Source organism: Hetaerina americana, unplaced genomic scaffold (genome assembly GCF_022747635.1).
Source record: "Hetaerina americana unplaced genomic scaffold, ioHetAmer1.1.p SCAF_6, whole genome shotgun sequence".
NCBI lineage: Eukaryota > Metazoa > Arthropoda > Insecta > Odonata > Calopterygidae > Hetaerina > Hetaerina americana.
In genome coordinates, this window is record NW_027287205.1 from 16,919,568 (window position 1) to 16,936,468 (window position 16,901).

The 16,901-nt window shown below is 36.3% G+C and overlaps 1 protein-coding gene across 1 annotated transcript in view; it reads right to left on the reverse strand.

Moving 5' to 3' along the window:
* Positions 1-11,958: 11,958 nt before the first annotated feature.
* LOC139694951 (protein zyg-11 homolog B-like) overlaps positions 11,959-16,901 on the reverse strand; it is a 38,620-nt gene continuing 33,677 nt past the window's right edge. The window contains exon 15 of the mRNA XM_071593483.1: positions 11,959-15,720. Coding sequence (XP_071449584.1) covers positions 15,542-15,720 — 179 coding nt within the window. The 3' untranslated portion in view covers positions 11,959-15,541. The remainder of the gene's footprint in view (positions 15,721-16,901) is intronic.

Here is a 16,901-nt window from a genome sequence, read left to right on the forward strand (position 1 = left end):
TGAATGACTATGAAAGAGTTGCTCTCTCAGTATGCAATTTACCAGGTTTCTTTTTTATTTGCTCTCTGGTGGTCCATGTACCTCTTAGTATCTGTCCTGTTATGATAAGTCTTTGGCTCGCCATCGTCAGGTGTATCTGAGGGGCCAAAGCACCAAAGTGGACACATTACCTGCAACCATCAGGGGAGTGGCACTCGAGCTCACAGCCTTTGGGTTAGCACGTGAGGAGTGCATTACTCACATGACTTACCTGTCCGGCTGTATGTAAATGTAGTTTCATTTATGATGCTCTCAAATTCCCCAACTATACACCTCAATGCATCAAGTCCTCACTGTCATACTGTGAGACCTAATTGTGGGGGCACTCCCCAGATTTTTGTGGATATCCCTATTTAATACTTAAAAATATATTGAAACCTTGGGTTAATGTTACTTAGGGGACCAATGAAGAAATTTGTATAATTGAACTCAGGGGGAAAATATTATAATAGTAATTTTGATGTATTACAAATTAAATTTCTCACATGAGTCCAAAAAAAGGCACATTCACACCAACAATATATGCATAGGGGTTGTAACTTAAAATAAAAAAGTCATAGGTGATACTGAAATATGAAGTACAACTTCTCATATAGGTTCAAAGAAACTGTTGGGAATGATGCTGGCTGTCAACATTGGTCGAATACCTCCGCTACATTTGTATACTCAGAAATGCAAGAAATTTTGCTGTGAAAAAAATTAATTGCCTCAATTTCCAATTAAATGCTTCATTCAGTCAATATCACTGAGGTATTCTCTTCCTGTAGCTTAGTTGGCTGAGGTTCTTGGCTGGAAGTTGAGGGATCTGGATTCAAATCTTGAATAGGCAAACGATTTTTCCATTGTGATATTTATTGTGTTCGCTAATGGGAATAAGGTATTTATATAGGTACTTTACCACAGACATGCAAGCTATCTCCTAACAGTTTCCAAAAAATTGATTGTCCAAGGAAAAGAAGGAAGAAATGTTACTTTTTCTTATTACTTTCATTGCTATGCATCAATGAGGATCTGAGAGATTAGAAATATTTTAAATGACTTACTACTTTCTAATTTTAGAAAAATAATAGCTTGTGATATAATGTGAAGCCTAGTGTCCCTACCTATTGCTCACCTAGAGAGCATCTTTTCTATTATGTACAGATTTGAATTGTGAATATTAAGTTCATATCAAGTTCTCCATCTCTGCGTATAAGTTTTGCAAAATACCTAGTTTCTACTTTGTTTTTAATGAATATTTTATGTCCCTGCTAACTTTTAAAAGCAGCCTTAAAGTGAAGTAATATGCCAACTAAGGTCATGTAAGAGCTGTAATGTAATCCTGCCAGAAAACAAATAACATAGCATTTTGCACATTCTAGATTGATGCAATGGGTTAATAGCTTCTCCAGTGATCGCTTCAAAAACGATAACTTTGTGTACAAATAAATTTATTTGCATTGACTAATATTAACAAACCCAATTGCATAATGTAAATATAAAAACTTAGCACTTTATGAATGTGACCTGAAGAATATATGATAAAAATCAGTTAGATCTCATTTCATGGCCTGTGATATTTAACAATATCCAGGTTTAGAAATGTTTTTGAGATTGTTACTGCTTAGATTTTTACAGAGAGGGGCCAGCCCATGAAGTAGTTACAAAAGATTGAGGATTACGTACATTCAGGATGGGTAAACTCACTTCATCTTTACTATACTTAATGAATATTTCAGAGCTGACATCCTTAGAGGTGTACCTCTAGAAGAATCTTAGAATCAATGTTAAATGAGGGAATATGAGCTTCACTTTCTTCTTAGGATGTGATGCAAGTATACTGACTTTCAGTTGAAAGGAAAATTACCAGATTAAGGCAGGTTTGGACCGTCCCTAACCAGTAATATGTTCTCTGTATCACCTGTACTTCCTCTATTTGGGCCTACATTATTATCTCCCCCAATCATGGCAGCACCAGCCTTCCTTTATTTGAACCAAAAAACTTATTGTCTTCCTTACCTGTCTTATATTCTCCCTTCTATTGTGCCCTTCAGTATCCTACTCTACCCATCTCCAAAGGTATTATATATCTCTTGACCCCTTTCTCTGTCATTGGATTCATGAGCAGGATCTCCTCTCTTCTCCCACTATATTTAAAACTATGATGTCAATCTAACTCTCTTTCCAACTTTGTCCTTGGAATTCTTTTCTATAGCCACATCCCAAAATCCTCCTATCTACACTTATCATCATAAGTCTCAAAAACCGTGTTTCAGATCCATACCGCCCCAGTTTCCTTATTACACACCTGTACTAATTGTTTCCATTGTCTTTGAGTAGCCCCTTCTTCCTCTTGCAAAAGATTCTATTTCCAGTTTCATTCTTCTCCTCATTCCTCTCCCTTCACTGCTGTGCCCATTTCTTCCAAAAGACAACATGTACGCATGTGTAAAATGCTGCACCTGCAGTTTAGTCTATGCCTGCCTACTTTATTAGTCAATGATGTAGGTCTCGGTGTAGGAATGTAGTAAGATCAGTCAAATGAATTCTTAGTTGGGAACTTGGAGAAAATCAGTGTCCATCCCATCCTTATAGAATAGATGCTGCGTGTCAGAGAGCTAATGCTGTCTCCCGCACTCACTTTTCTGCTCAGGATGTACAGTCAATTTGTGACCAATCCATTCTACAGGTGGCATTTGCTTGCTTGGATCACATGGCTTAGAATAATATACGAGAGTGCAACTTGATTGCCCCATTATATTATTGGCTTATTTTTTTCCGAATGAATCTCATTTGATGTTGAAATGAGGAAGGAAAAGATTTTTGAAGACCTATTGTTGTCATTGTGTGCAATAATCAAGCTATTTTTTAGCATGTAAATTTTTTTCATTATTTGGAGCGTATTTACTCTGTAATTTTTTATATGCCTTTACACCAATGCTGTCACACATATATCTGGAACTTGATTTTAAAAAAGACAGTATTAAACATTTTCTGGAAAAAATTTTTCCATAATTTTTTTTCAGGTTTCATATCTTGTGAAGTGAAACTAGAAATACGTAGACCTATAGGCAAAAAGTTCATGGTAAAAACTGAACTATTTTGCTCTTGGTGGAATTTAACAGACAATATTGACAAAAATGCCTCAGTTTTTTTGCGGTTGGTTCAATTTGGAATCAAGCTCTATTTATATGCTTACATGTAGTGGTAATGTAGTCAAACTATTGGGTCTGAGTGCACTTCTTTTTAGCAGGGATAGCTTAGGCGCATATGTGCACGATTTGTTTTTTTTTAATGGGGTCTCACATTTAATAGGGAAAGACACCCACTGGATGCAACTTATGCTGGCAGAGCATTCATTTCTTGCATGCAGAATCTTTTCTAAGTTCTATTTTGGTAAATTATTGCTGTTGTGCCTATGCGGAGGATATAAGAGTCGAAGTAAAAATATGCAAATATTATATGAACAGTTGTGTGCCTATATTTTATATGTGCAATTTTTTTAGTGTTTTTGTCTAAGTGCACTGGTGTTTAATGAGGACAGTAAATCTCTATTCTTGAAAAAATACTCAAGATTTCATGTATATTTTATTGAATAGAAGTGATATTTTAGAATGGATTAGTTTATTTCAAACCAGAATGCCTTGTCTAAACACTTAGTTTGGAAATATAATCACAGTGCCTAGACCATCTTGTGTTAGCTGAGTTTATCTGCAAATTTGAACTTGCTTTGTACCTCTGAGGATATACTTTGGCAACAAATTTTTATAGCATGTGCCTACTAATTTTTCCCATGGTATAATTGGTTTTGATACTATGACTTTTTAATGACAGATGTTCCGGGAATGTAGTATACAATTTCTGGAAAGCAACTTTTTGTAAAATTTTATATGACTTCGCTGACTGCTGGGATTGTTTTAAGAATATGATACATGGACCTAAAATTTTACTATTGAGAAGGATCCCAAATGATGGTTGTGCTGCTAGTAGGCAAGAAAATGATGCATGCTTTCATTAAGATAAAAGGACAGCAAGTTTACAGGAATGGTTGGGCAGACATAAGAGCTTTTCGTGAGGGCAATTTTTTGTCATCATTGTGTTTAAAACTATGTACCTGTTTCTAATGTCTTATGAAAAGCCTACCACTTTGGTAACCTTTGCAATAAAGCTATTTTTAAATGAGACAGTGATCAACTTCTACACACACACACACACCCACACATATATACACACACACACATTGATTGATATAGTATACTTTTGATCAAAACAAGGAATTCCAATTTTAATCGTTATGTATAAAAGTAATTGATATTATACAGGGATTTGACATCATTATTGGATATGCAAAAAAAAACATAGCATCTAAAATTTACATAGATACACCATATGTCATCAATGTTTAAGGCCTCGCATGGCAAAAAATTTGTCCATTACTGATTATTTTTATTATTTATTGTTTATTTTGTAATTGGAAGCCTTTTATCTGCATAAAGTTATATTTATCATTATGCTATGCATTTTATAATTTTTACGAGTCACCTTATGGGCTTGACATCAAATTTATTAAAAATTTGGCTTTAATAGAGACAAGTGACTTTTGTATCTATATTCATGTGATAAGTATTGATTATGTGCTCATCTTGAGGTTATCAAAGAGTTATCTTTGAGCCTTCTGCCAATTGAGATGGCCAGAGAGAGTGCTCTGATCCAGAGACCCACTCAAATCCCATCAATCAGTTTAGATTGACGATATTTGAGCAGATTGAGGGCAGTAGCAGCCTCTTTATCATTTAGAGAAATTGGTTTGAATGTGATTGGTGAGTTATTATTATGAACAATTACTATCACCAACTAGTGTTGCCTTTACCGCACATGATCTTGTCAGTGTTACATACTCATGTGTGAAAGTACCTTCTAACAGATGGGGGAGAGAACTGTCTTTGTGGATGTTGTGATCTGAAGTTGACAGTGGTGTTAGGCTAGTCATCATCGTTGATAGTAGAACCAATGCATTGGGGTATGGACTGTCACCAAGTGTAATCTGGGATTATGATTCTGTAATGAAATAACCCAAGCTTATTGACTGCAATCTCAGTGACTGAGAGAAATCAATGGCAAAAACTGAAACTGCAGAATTAGTGTTCCTTCTGTTGTCAGTTTTTCTTTCAGGTTTTCACCTTTCTTGATGATTCAATAGAACTATGATATTTTATGCAAAAACAAAGAATTGAATAATGTGAGTTCAAATTTTTTTCATTAATATATGAGTTAATAAGAAGTCAAGTACTACTATCAACAAATTAAAATTGATCATGTTTGAAAGAAATAAGTTTAGAATTTGTTGAAAGGGTAGCTGTTAAATCACAGATTAATTGATAGTTTAGACTGTCTTGGAAGTAAGACCTCCTAGAATGGACTTGGGAACATGAATCTCATCTCCCTGGGGATAGATGAAGGCATTCAATGAGTCCTCTCTATGTGAATGAGATGGTGTGACACATGCTCATGTTTTTTGCTTTAACTGGGGAAAAAAGTGCAATTGCTGCTATTTTGTGACATTGGCTTTCTTGGGCTTGAGTGGATCAAATCACTTGCTTACCACTCTAACTGAAATTTATGTACACATACACACATATAATATATACATATATATGTATCACATTGTTGTCATATGTTGTGAGAATGTTTCATATTATATCTTATAGCAATTTATATGCAAATATTTTTCCCTGTGCAATAATGTAACAAGTACATGTTTAAGGGCAATAAAGTTTTCATAAAAGAGATTTCTTTCTTATTAAGGACTGCAATCCTGAAGAAAATTCACACCAAGATGAATTTAGAGCTATAATTTCATCATTCTTTCTCTTAGGAATCGGGGTTCACCCTTTGGTAACTCAGACTGATGAAAACTGAAGGTTCCATTTGTGTGGTCGGATTAGATATATAATTTCGGGATAATCCAAATAATTGTCAAATAAAGGAAATTAAAAAAAATCAACACTTGCTGAAATGGATTCCTGTTTTGTTATTAATTTTAGAACAGGATTGAGAAAAATGCTATTCACAGACTAAATAATAATCATTTTCATTGGTTTTTGGAGCATCAACAATGCTCTAGACTTGCAAAAAAATATGCATGCATATATTTTTTGAAAAATGCACAAGCAAATATGGAAATATCTATGGAAGAAGATTTTTTTCATTCCTTTTGCGTTTCTATATTTATTTGTGCATGTCCTCAATTTTCAACACCTTAATGATGTAGTTTCTTCAAACAATATATTTAGTTTATTGTACAATTTTATTCCCAGTAAATGGTAGTGGTTCACTGTTTTCTTGAGTCTGCAGTAAGGTGTATCAAAATAATGAGTATTTCTTGTTTGTTAGACATATACTGTACTCCAGGCATTAGAGCTGTCAATGTTTGACCTAATTTGATCCATGAATTCTAGCATATACAAATTCATTGTTCAATATTTTGTCCCTAATGAAATGAGGTTTACAGTTATCATCAGCCTTCTAAATAAATAGACAATTTTCAGCAGGTTATTACAAATTGCTGCAATGTGTACATTCCTAGTCAATTTATTATAGAGGTGCAAACCCAGCAGATTTACTGATTGAGTATCTTAACATTTTTTTTAAGACTATATAGTGGTGATTTGAGTTTTATTCTCATTCATTAAAAAAATGGTTGCAGCAAACCAAATGGCTGCAGTCTGAATTGCATGCAGAGAAAGACTTTTTTAAACATCTTATCTCCCAACTTAATTTTGTAGTGCTGTATCATCTGCATGCATTTTAACATTACTTCTTATATTCCTGTCAAAATCATTCACCATTATTAAGAGTAGTAATTACCCTAAGTCTGTAATCCCTGAGGGATACCATTTAGGACCTCTCCTCATTTACATTACTCAAATATGACTTTTAATGACTCAGTTCATTACCTGTCATCCCACAGTACTCCAATTTACCTACAAGAATTTCATGCTTGGCATAATAAAAGCTTTGAACAGATCACATAAAGATGATGCAGTATCTTCCCCTTTTCAAAGGCATCAATGATGTGGGATAATTCATCCACACCATCAGCCCTAGATTTCTTTTTCTTGAAGAAAATTTGTGCTGCTAAAATGATGTTCGTTGACTCAAGAATTTGTATAGCTACTTTTTCATTACTTTTTGATAATTTAGAAAAAATAGTACTAGATACAGGGATAGAGACATAAGTTATTAACATTAATCCTGTTGTCTTTTTAATACTGAGTGATTTTTCCGGTACCAGATCTTCCTGGGAAACCATAACCAGCCCAGGATTAGGAACTGGCCACCCTACCTTGATGTGTGAATTTCACTTACAATCAGGCTCAGTATTGGGGTGAACTCTACCATCACATACCAAGCAGACCTTTGGGTTGATTACTGTGTTCATGGTTTTAGAGAACTTAGTAAGAAAGTTTTAGAAAACTATGTAAGAAAAGGTAAAAGTTGATATACACGTGGTTCAGTAAAATAAACAATTATGCATTTAATAATGTTATTGTGTAAGTCATAGATGTCCTTACTCTTAAAACATTTCGTGTTTTTCACTATTTGAATGTTATCTTAGTCGGCAACAAATTCCCAAGGAAAGTTATTAATACTGTCAGTCACTTTCTTTACAAGATCATTTGGCTTGATGTTGGTGTTCCCCATGTTAGCCACAATATAAACAATTGATTACCACAATAGAAACCAAAACCATTAGATAAGAATGGGTATTTGGTTGTATTGCTGCCCTCACCTGTATCAGTTTTCATCATTTTCCATGCTGATAAATATTCATTATCAGAGCTATGAAAGTACTCAGCATTAGCCTTCTGTTTTGTTCCATGTATTGCATTCCTATACTTAAATTTGATAGACTAGTGACCCATTTTTAATCAATGCCTTATGAAGATCTATTGTATCCATTTTCACGTACACCAGTATACAGTTTCCTCTGCCAATTAACCTCTTAATGAGTCAACTTTTTGAATAAAATAAGACAAGATTGTTCGTTACAGCCCACAAGCAAAGTCAGAAATTAATTAAAATTTAATGGTGATTTAAAACAATCATATCAGACCACACTGCATAGAATATTAATAAAATCCTCAAACTCTTGAAGTGGGGGCCTGACTCCTTGAACTCATGAAGTGGGGGCCTGATTGTGATCCACCTATTCTGAAACTACGGACCCTTACAATGATGTTCCAATATTAAATCTCCATGGTGTACTCTATTTAGCAAAAATACTAAGCCAAATGCCATTATCCTAAAAGGTTCTGAGATCTATTCTCCAATTTCCACTGTCTCACATATCAGTCATAGGATATAAAATCTGTATATAGCCATCACCTTATCTTCTTAAAATTGTGATCCTTACTGAACACTGCCTGCTATGACAGTTGAATCCTTGGTGTTCCTTTGGAGGATTGCTCTGCAATGTTCTTTCGCCTTGAAAGATCCATGGTCTCAATACGTCTAAATTATATTTTTACAAGTGCAAGGAATCTCACATACTCCCTCCATGTTCAATAGGTGAAAATGGTCTTTTCCATATCTTTCATCTTGGCCAATATGCTGAACCACATCTCAATGTTAGCCTTTTGCTGGATGTTGGGCACACTCACTGAAGTTGGGGCATGCAAGAAATATGGCTGTGGGGGACTGACTTGAGCCGATCTTCCTCTGATTGTTTCTCTACAACCATTTACCTTCAATGCCACCGGGATATATCCCTCATTCACTTCAACAAAGCTTAGATTTGACAAAATTCTCATGCAGAGCATGAGAGTCTAAGTGAATGAAGCCTTCTGTGGTGATTTGAAGAGGCATGCTGGTGGCCAGTTAGTAAGAGCTCCCTTGCACTAAAACAGAATGCAGATATTTTCCATTCAACCCTTTCTCCACCAAAACATCCAAATGTAGCAAGTAGCCTTCTTTCTTGGTAATTGGGGGTACATAATTGTAATATTGTTGTCATTGTTTTAAAGTCTGATGTGCTGTTTTTGGACTAATGCAAAATAAATTGGATGGAAGAGTTAAGATTGCTTGGCTTGTTCTTAAAAATCTTGCCCTCCTCTCTTTCATGTGGCCAGATGATGAAGGTATCACCAATGATGCGAAGCCACCAGGTTGGTCACCAGGAACATAACATGGGAGTGCCTTCCTCAAAATATTCCATAAAAAGGATAGTACCCACGGGGTGCCCATTGCCATTTCATCATTTAGTTGGCACATAGCAGTCCCCATTTCAAGGAAAAAGTTGCTTCTTAAGCTAATATCCCACAAACACTTGGTGAGGTCCATTGGTACCTCAAAAATGATCAGTTTCCTTATTGTTGGCTGATTTTGAGCAGAGAAAAGAACACAACAGATGAACACTGTAACAAGATAAGGGAGAGTTTTCCACAGCATTTATTTTTTTTAATGCATTCCAATTTTCAACAATTACAATAATGCAATGAAACAACTCCTGCTAATATATGTTAACTGGAGTATAAAAATACATCTTGACTTGTTGCTTATGGGAAATTGCTATATTGCACCCACATTTTTTCTTACTTGTGTATGAAAAAAACAAAATTCTGTATTTTCCAAAAAGACCAGATGCATTTGTGGAAAAAATGAGTCAAATAACCTTTGATTTTCATTTAAATCTTAAGACATGGGATGGGTGCCTCAATTCTAGGAACCGAACAGAGTAGATAAAATGAATTTGAAAAACTGGCTGGTAGTGCTATCTAAGGTAGCCTCCCTAACTGACAGTTAACTTTGCCTTGGTAAAACAGAGACATCTTATTAGGTTCATTCTATTTTTAATTCCTTCACAAACAAAAGAAAAATTAAATTTTTCAAATGAATGCAGATTTATATTATTTTACTTGTTACAACATTCCACTTAAATCTGCTCATGGTCAGTAATAACCCATGCCCTTCAATGCACAAATCCCATTACAAAAATGCTGGCCAATGATGAGAGTTCAGGAGGGCATATAGCATGTACTGAGGCTTGATGAAAATACAGACACCCATGTGTTCGTCAGCTGCAATCTATGAAGCAAGATGGAAGCAATAGTGTGTGGTATGGTCGGCACCTTACTCGATACACAATTCATGTTCCCTCATCAATCCATGTCTACTCAACATTTTACAGTACATATATTTCATGAACAAATAAACATTTCTCCTCATATAACAATAACACGGAGTTAACAGGGTGAATCTTAATCTCGTAATCTGTGATGCTTGGCATACTCCTCTTTACTGTTCATCCAGACCTTTGCAAATCTAACCCAATCTATCCTCAAGAACCAAGTCTCAGGACTAGTTTACTGAAAATGTACAAGGCTTTCCATAATATTCACTTGAGGATTAAAATCAATGCTACAGCCAACATCTCCTTCCGCAATACAAATTCTTCTTTGTTTATCTAATAGCAAGTGGCAGAGCATCAGTTGAAAAAATTCTGCCAGAGCTAATAAAAATCTTGCTTGTAATTATGGTATGCAAGTACATATACATTGTAGAGTCAAATGGGAATGGCAATTAAAATTGGGTCATGTATAGAAACTTGTTTTCTGAAAAAACATGAGTAAATATAATTGACTGTTTTAGCCGTTACTCTGTGGAATTTTTCCATCGTATAGAAAGAAAGAAAACACAGCAATTCCACATTTACACTTTATTCAGACGACCATGGTTTCACCACTGCGTGGCATCTTCAGGTGAAGGCATATATAGTAGAGGGCGGGTATATATACACAGTCAGGGAGGGGGGGTGGATTGGGGAGAACGGAGGGGGGAGGGGTCTGGGTAATGGGCATGAGTGGGAGAGGTCTTAGGCCACTCAGCGGGGGTTTGAAGGCTTTGCGAGGTTAGAGGGGAATGGTTTGGTAATGGGAGGCATAAGAGAGGGGAACGGGAAGGGTACAAAATCTCATTGACCAGGTGGGTTTCTTTAGAATTCTTGCAGGTGATTATTTCCAACTCTTCCCGTGCATCTAACCTTGGACCTTTTTTCTCTATGTGTAAGATGTTGGGGATAAATTTACTGTGGTGTTTGTGTGTTAGTAGATGATTTGCGAATTGGGATGTATGTTTGTTGTTTGTGAAGCAAGCTAAGTGTTCTTTGGTTCTGATGTTGAATGTTCTCCCAGTCTGTCCAATATATATTGCGTTAGTCATCGCAGCGGAGCTCGTAAACTCCGCTTTGTTCCATTTTGTCTTTGTTGGATCCCAGGATGTCTTTTAGTGTCTGTCTGTTGTAGAAGGCGGCTTTGATTTTTTCCCGGGGGAGTAATCTTTGGATTTTGTGTGATATATTCCCAAGGAAAGGTAGTCTCCGCCACTTGGATCCGTCTTCCTTCTCGTTTCCTTGGGGTTTATTGTTATATATCCCCTTCATGGCTATTTGTGTCTGCTTTCTTTTGTAAAGTGTGTCTATTAATTTCGTGGTGTATCCGTTGTTGGTTGCTATCTGCTTTATTGTCTGGAGTTCTAAGTGTATGTTTGCGTCGGACATGGGTAAACTGCACAGTCTGTGTATCATGTAGTGAAAAGCTGATAATTTTTGTGAGATGTGGTGCCTCGATTGGGCGTGTATTACTTGGTCTGTGTAACATTGTTTTCTATAGATTGAGAGGTCGAGTTTCCAGTTGGTGATTTTGATGGACAAGTCTAGGAAATTCAGAGTCCCTTCATTTTCTAGTTCGCTGTTAAACTGGATATGAAATGAAGAGGTCAGCAGTCAAGGGTGAATGGTTGAAGAGAGGGGACTATTGACGGGAACTGTTCATCAAATTCTCAGGCAGATTGAGACAATTATCAAAAGAATGAGTAAGTCTAATTGCCTGTAATAGGTTAACTGTACCTACCTTGAAAAGAACTGGGTGGAGGTTATGTAAGATGCAAAAAAGCTATCAGCTTCTTTTAACATTCACACAATACTTCTTTATTTATTTTCAAGCATTCAGAACAAAGTCATTTTAATGGCCCTGGAATATTATATACTTACATATTATATATATATATTTATTTATATAATTTACATAACAAAAATGAAGCTCTTCTGGCAACTATGAACTGCTCAAACACACACACAACCACACAATCATGTAAACATACAGTATTTGGCGGAAAGAAATTCCGATAACTGGGGATCCACAGGAAACAGGACATTAACGATGACCACATACATAGAAATTAAACATGAAAAACCAACATGTTAAACATGCATAAACAAACATTTTATGGTATTATCCTTCTGGAGGTCTTCATGGAGAAATCCTTCATACAATTTGGCATTATTTGCTTGTTTCTGTGAAGGCATTGACACTGGCTGTCATAGGATTTTGAGAAGTGAAGAAATAAGAGCGGAATAGATCTGGATTCAGAGGAATTGGAACTCTGAGGCAAAACTTAACAGAGAATAACCTGCCTTTCCAGACTTTTGAAAACATGCAGAACATGGGTGTGCAATGTGAAAGAAACATGCTTGGTGCATGTGATTGAGAATGCACAAACACACATTTTCCCCTGTGCACAAGCAAGACCACACAGCAGCCATCAAATCCCTCACCAATGATGACACTTATCCTCAGTTTTCAGGGGAAAAATATACTGCCGCAATGCGAGTAAATTATCATAATAAGTTTTGAGACCTGTGCACAGAGAGGCGAGGGGCCAATCAGCTTGCTACTGCTCATGCACAATTTGACACATGGTGAAGCTTTTGATGGAGAAGGAAGAGGTGAATACCAGCTCCAATACTTCACTGTTTTGGATGCAATGTCTTCATCGCAAAAAAATGACAGGAGAGTAATATTTCAACTTTTAAGTAAATCACAGATGGCCAACATGGAAGTATTCCTGAGGAAATAATTTAACATTCAGTTCTAAGAACCCTTCCAGTTAATCTGACAATTGTAATATCATAGTTATTGCTAACCCTGTTGGATGTTTGTTAAGATGACAAAGAACAGTAATGATGCAAGGCCATTTGGAATGGGAATAAAGAGTTCTCTTGGCAGAGACCACCCAATTGGCATGCAACTCACACATCCACCAACTTGCCTATCTACTAAAATGCTTCAAAAGGCTTTTAAGTACACTTTTGTGATTGGAGCAGCCACCTCCATGAATACAATTCCTTTCATACATGGTGATGCATTCAAAACAATTAGCAGAGAACAGTGTGCACCACTTCAAACAACCAGACCAACAAATTTTTGCATTTACATCTTAAATTTTCCATTAGAGGGCTTAAGGATTTCAGCAGATATTCATAATGTACCTTCTTCCATAAGATTTCAATCAACTTACTCACTTGTAATTATTTTCAAAGGAATAGCAGTATATCCAAAGAAAAAATAACACTTGATTCACTTACATAACCATAATCGATCCCTAAAGGTAACTCGTATGCCATTTCATTCATGTTACACAGCCCATTTCCCGCAAAGGGCAGCAGCTGTCTTCATCTCTTTGAATAATGGACAAATTATTCCTGCTCTTGAAAAAATTTTCTTTTTTAAACATAAACGTGAAAAGTGCATAAAAAAAAATTGCTTTAAGGGTGTAGAATGGATCAATTGAATGACCTCCAGGAACATATACGCAGTGATCGGATATCTCCAACTGGCTGGAAATGGTGTTTTTTCATCAATTGAAAACAAACCCACAACAATTTCACTCTTGCAACTCTCCTGAAGGCAAATAAATAATATCTTCCAATACATAAGCAACACAATAATCATTTAAATGGATAGAGCCGTCATAAATCTTTTGGTTTCCCATTAGACAAACTTTAATTATCAGCGGTGGAACTGAGTGAATATCTAGCAACAAGTTTGAAACAATTTTAAGTCCAACATGTACTGTGACATTTGACAAATGCTGTGACTCATTTCATTACTATGACTTCTCATGTGATATTCTATGAGAGAAAATGTATTCATTATGGTTACATTTCATGCCTCACTGGCATTAGGAAACATGACAAAAATGCACACCAATATATGTAAGTCAAAAATTTCCACAAGAGATGATCTAGACGACAATGAAATCTTTTTGTTTCCACGTAACAATTCAATATGATTTTCTCAAGTAAGAAACGCCTGCCTTTTCATGGGATTTGCTAATTTCTACTTGCAAAATATGGATAGAATATTTGCTCGTCTGCCAGCAGGAAATTTACTTGGTCATTGTGTACATAACTGTCAAGCATCACATCATAAGAACAGTGCTTAAAATGTACAATGGAGGTGAAAATATATGTATGCTCCATCTGAATTTAAGCTTCCATGGCTTCTCTAATTATGTGAAATTGTCAAAATACATAAAATCAAATCCTGAGATAAAGAGCTAGGGTGAAATGGAATAGTGTCTCGTCAGAGACCGAGTAGTGCTTATGAGGAGGTTATAAACAATTCACCTTCTAATGAGCATTACACTGCGAACTCTATCAAAATCATCAATTTGGTTAAAGAATCACTTGATACATGTAGCTTAATATGCACAAAAGCATACACTCTGCAAGAAGGAGAAATTTGGGGCATATGCATTTAGCAGCAGCTGCTTTAGGTACAGACCAATACTCAGGCTTGCTGTATGATTTTATAAAATGGAATACATTAAGAAAATATTAACAAGGGATACGATTCGATTAAAATGTGGGTGCTTAGGTCACTTCTATGATCCTATTATTCAATGCATCCTTTGGTCCAATCAAAGCACTTCTCCGGCATTGCTTGAAGACACCAAATTCAGGCCTACGCTCAATTGCTTTGCAGGCTTTCCATCATACTTGCAGGTTTCCGAGGCAAACCTAAATGTATTGACTACTATTCAAACCCCTGCTACACCAGAATAATCAAAATGTGGGCTATGTTGGTGGATTGACTGTTTGGGATTAATTTCACATTCATGCCAATCACCACAGTTGACATGAGTCAATCAATTGCTGTAAAGCAGTCCTATGTAAATAAAAAAAAACCTTTCACAGAAATCCCTCATGCTTGTAAACCAACCTGCGGAAATGAGGACTTGAAAAAAAAAATCTTTTGTTCTGAAGGGACGGTGTCACTAAATGGGACACAAAAAATAGAAAATGATCAATTATTCAACAAGCTGTCATCTAATCAATTGAATCCATTACATTTTTTATTACTAACCGAATCTGAAAGGATTTGGATTTGAATGCAATGCTAGGGTAAGAGAATAAAAAATTATTTGACCTCAATATCATGAAATTAAAAAAAACTTTAAAATCTATTTTTATGACGAAGTACTCGCTAATGAGGGCCATTCCTGAAATAAGTGTTTCAATGGAAAATTGGTGGGAGGGGAGAAGGGCAAGGGTTGGGAGGCAGAGCACTACAAGGTGCACAAAAGGCATCAGCATTGTTGTCGTGCAAGCACCACTAGTCCGTGCATGTTTGTTGAAGGTGCTCCACTGGTGGGGAATATGGCACTGTGCATCACATCCTCTTCATGGGGTGCTATCGGGAGGAGCAGTGCTGGGCTTGCAGAAGAATCCCTCGGCAGCCAATACCCGCAGGATCGATTGGCAGATGCCCCGCACACTCGGATCCACTTGCTCGTCCTCCACCAAGAGCCCTAGGATGGCATCCCCACCCTCCTCCACAAGCATGGGGCAGTAGCGTTTGGCTGTACCATTCCATAGCACAGGGCAAAGTGGAGGAGAGAGAGAGAGAGAGATGACTATATTTCGCACAAAAATTCAACATTCCCATCTTTTCCACAAATACTTTCAATCACTGCATTGTCATCAGATCATAAAATAATCGCTAAATGAGGCATATGCATGCACATTTCTTACTTTTTGTTAGCTTTTTTTAATGTTGTTACAATAATATAATTTCCAATACCTGCATATGTTTTTGTTTCCTAAATTGTGCTCTCATTCCTATTTCCAAGAATCTTTATTCATTTGCATTACACATTTGCCTAATTGCATAATAAATTTTCTGCGAAATATTTTATACTTCCACTCCAAAGATGAAATTTTTGCATACCTAATAAAGTGCATTACTTTTGGATAAAGGTAAATGCTACCTTTACTTTCATCCTACTTATGTTCCCTGATGAGCACAGCAAGAGCATTTAGATATAGGTGGCTTTAGCATCTTCATTTTCTGGGAAATGACTGGAGTTTCCTCCTCATGAGAATATGACAATTCGTTCATAATTCAGACATGGAAACATAACAATCTTTATTGCTTAGCCTTTGGATTGAATTCTCAAGAGAGAGCGAGGCATGTGTGTCATTTAAAGCGTGCCCTTGAGCACAACCAACCACTGCCTGCACACATTCCAGCTCAAATTTACCCTAAATCAGCCCACAAACAATTGTTGTACAATTTTTTAGGCAGTATCCATCCAAAACCTACTTCAACCGGTAGAATACCTATGATAATTATAGAGAGAGAACTAAAATGGAATTGAAGAAGATTTTATTGTAGCAAGGGATCAGGTTGTGTCTTGTTGGATGAGGCTAAGACATGTATGGGCATTACAGTTGCGTCCACTGAAAACCTAACTATACATTAGACTACCAAATACGAGGGTCATTAAATAAGTTATTTATTTATTTTATTTATTTATTTATTCAGTATAAGTCCGAAAACAGCACATTCTGGCCTTTACATCGAACTATTAACAACGATAACAATGGTCACATTTACAAACACCCAAGCCCTAGGTGGAGGAAAACTCACCCAGGCGGGAATCGAACCCGCGACCCTTGGAATAGCAGCCGAGGACGTTACCCCGCCGCCACCGGGGTTGGCAAGTTAAAAGAAAATGCTCTCATTTTTAAATTATTCAAT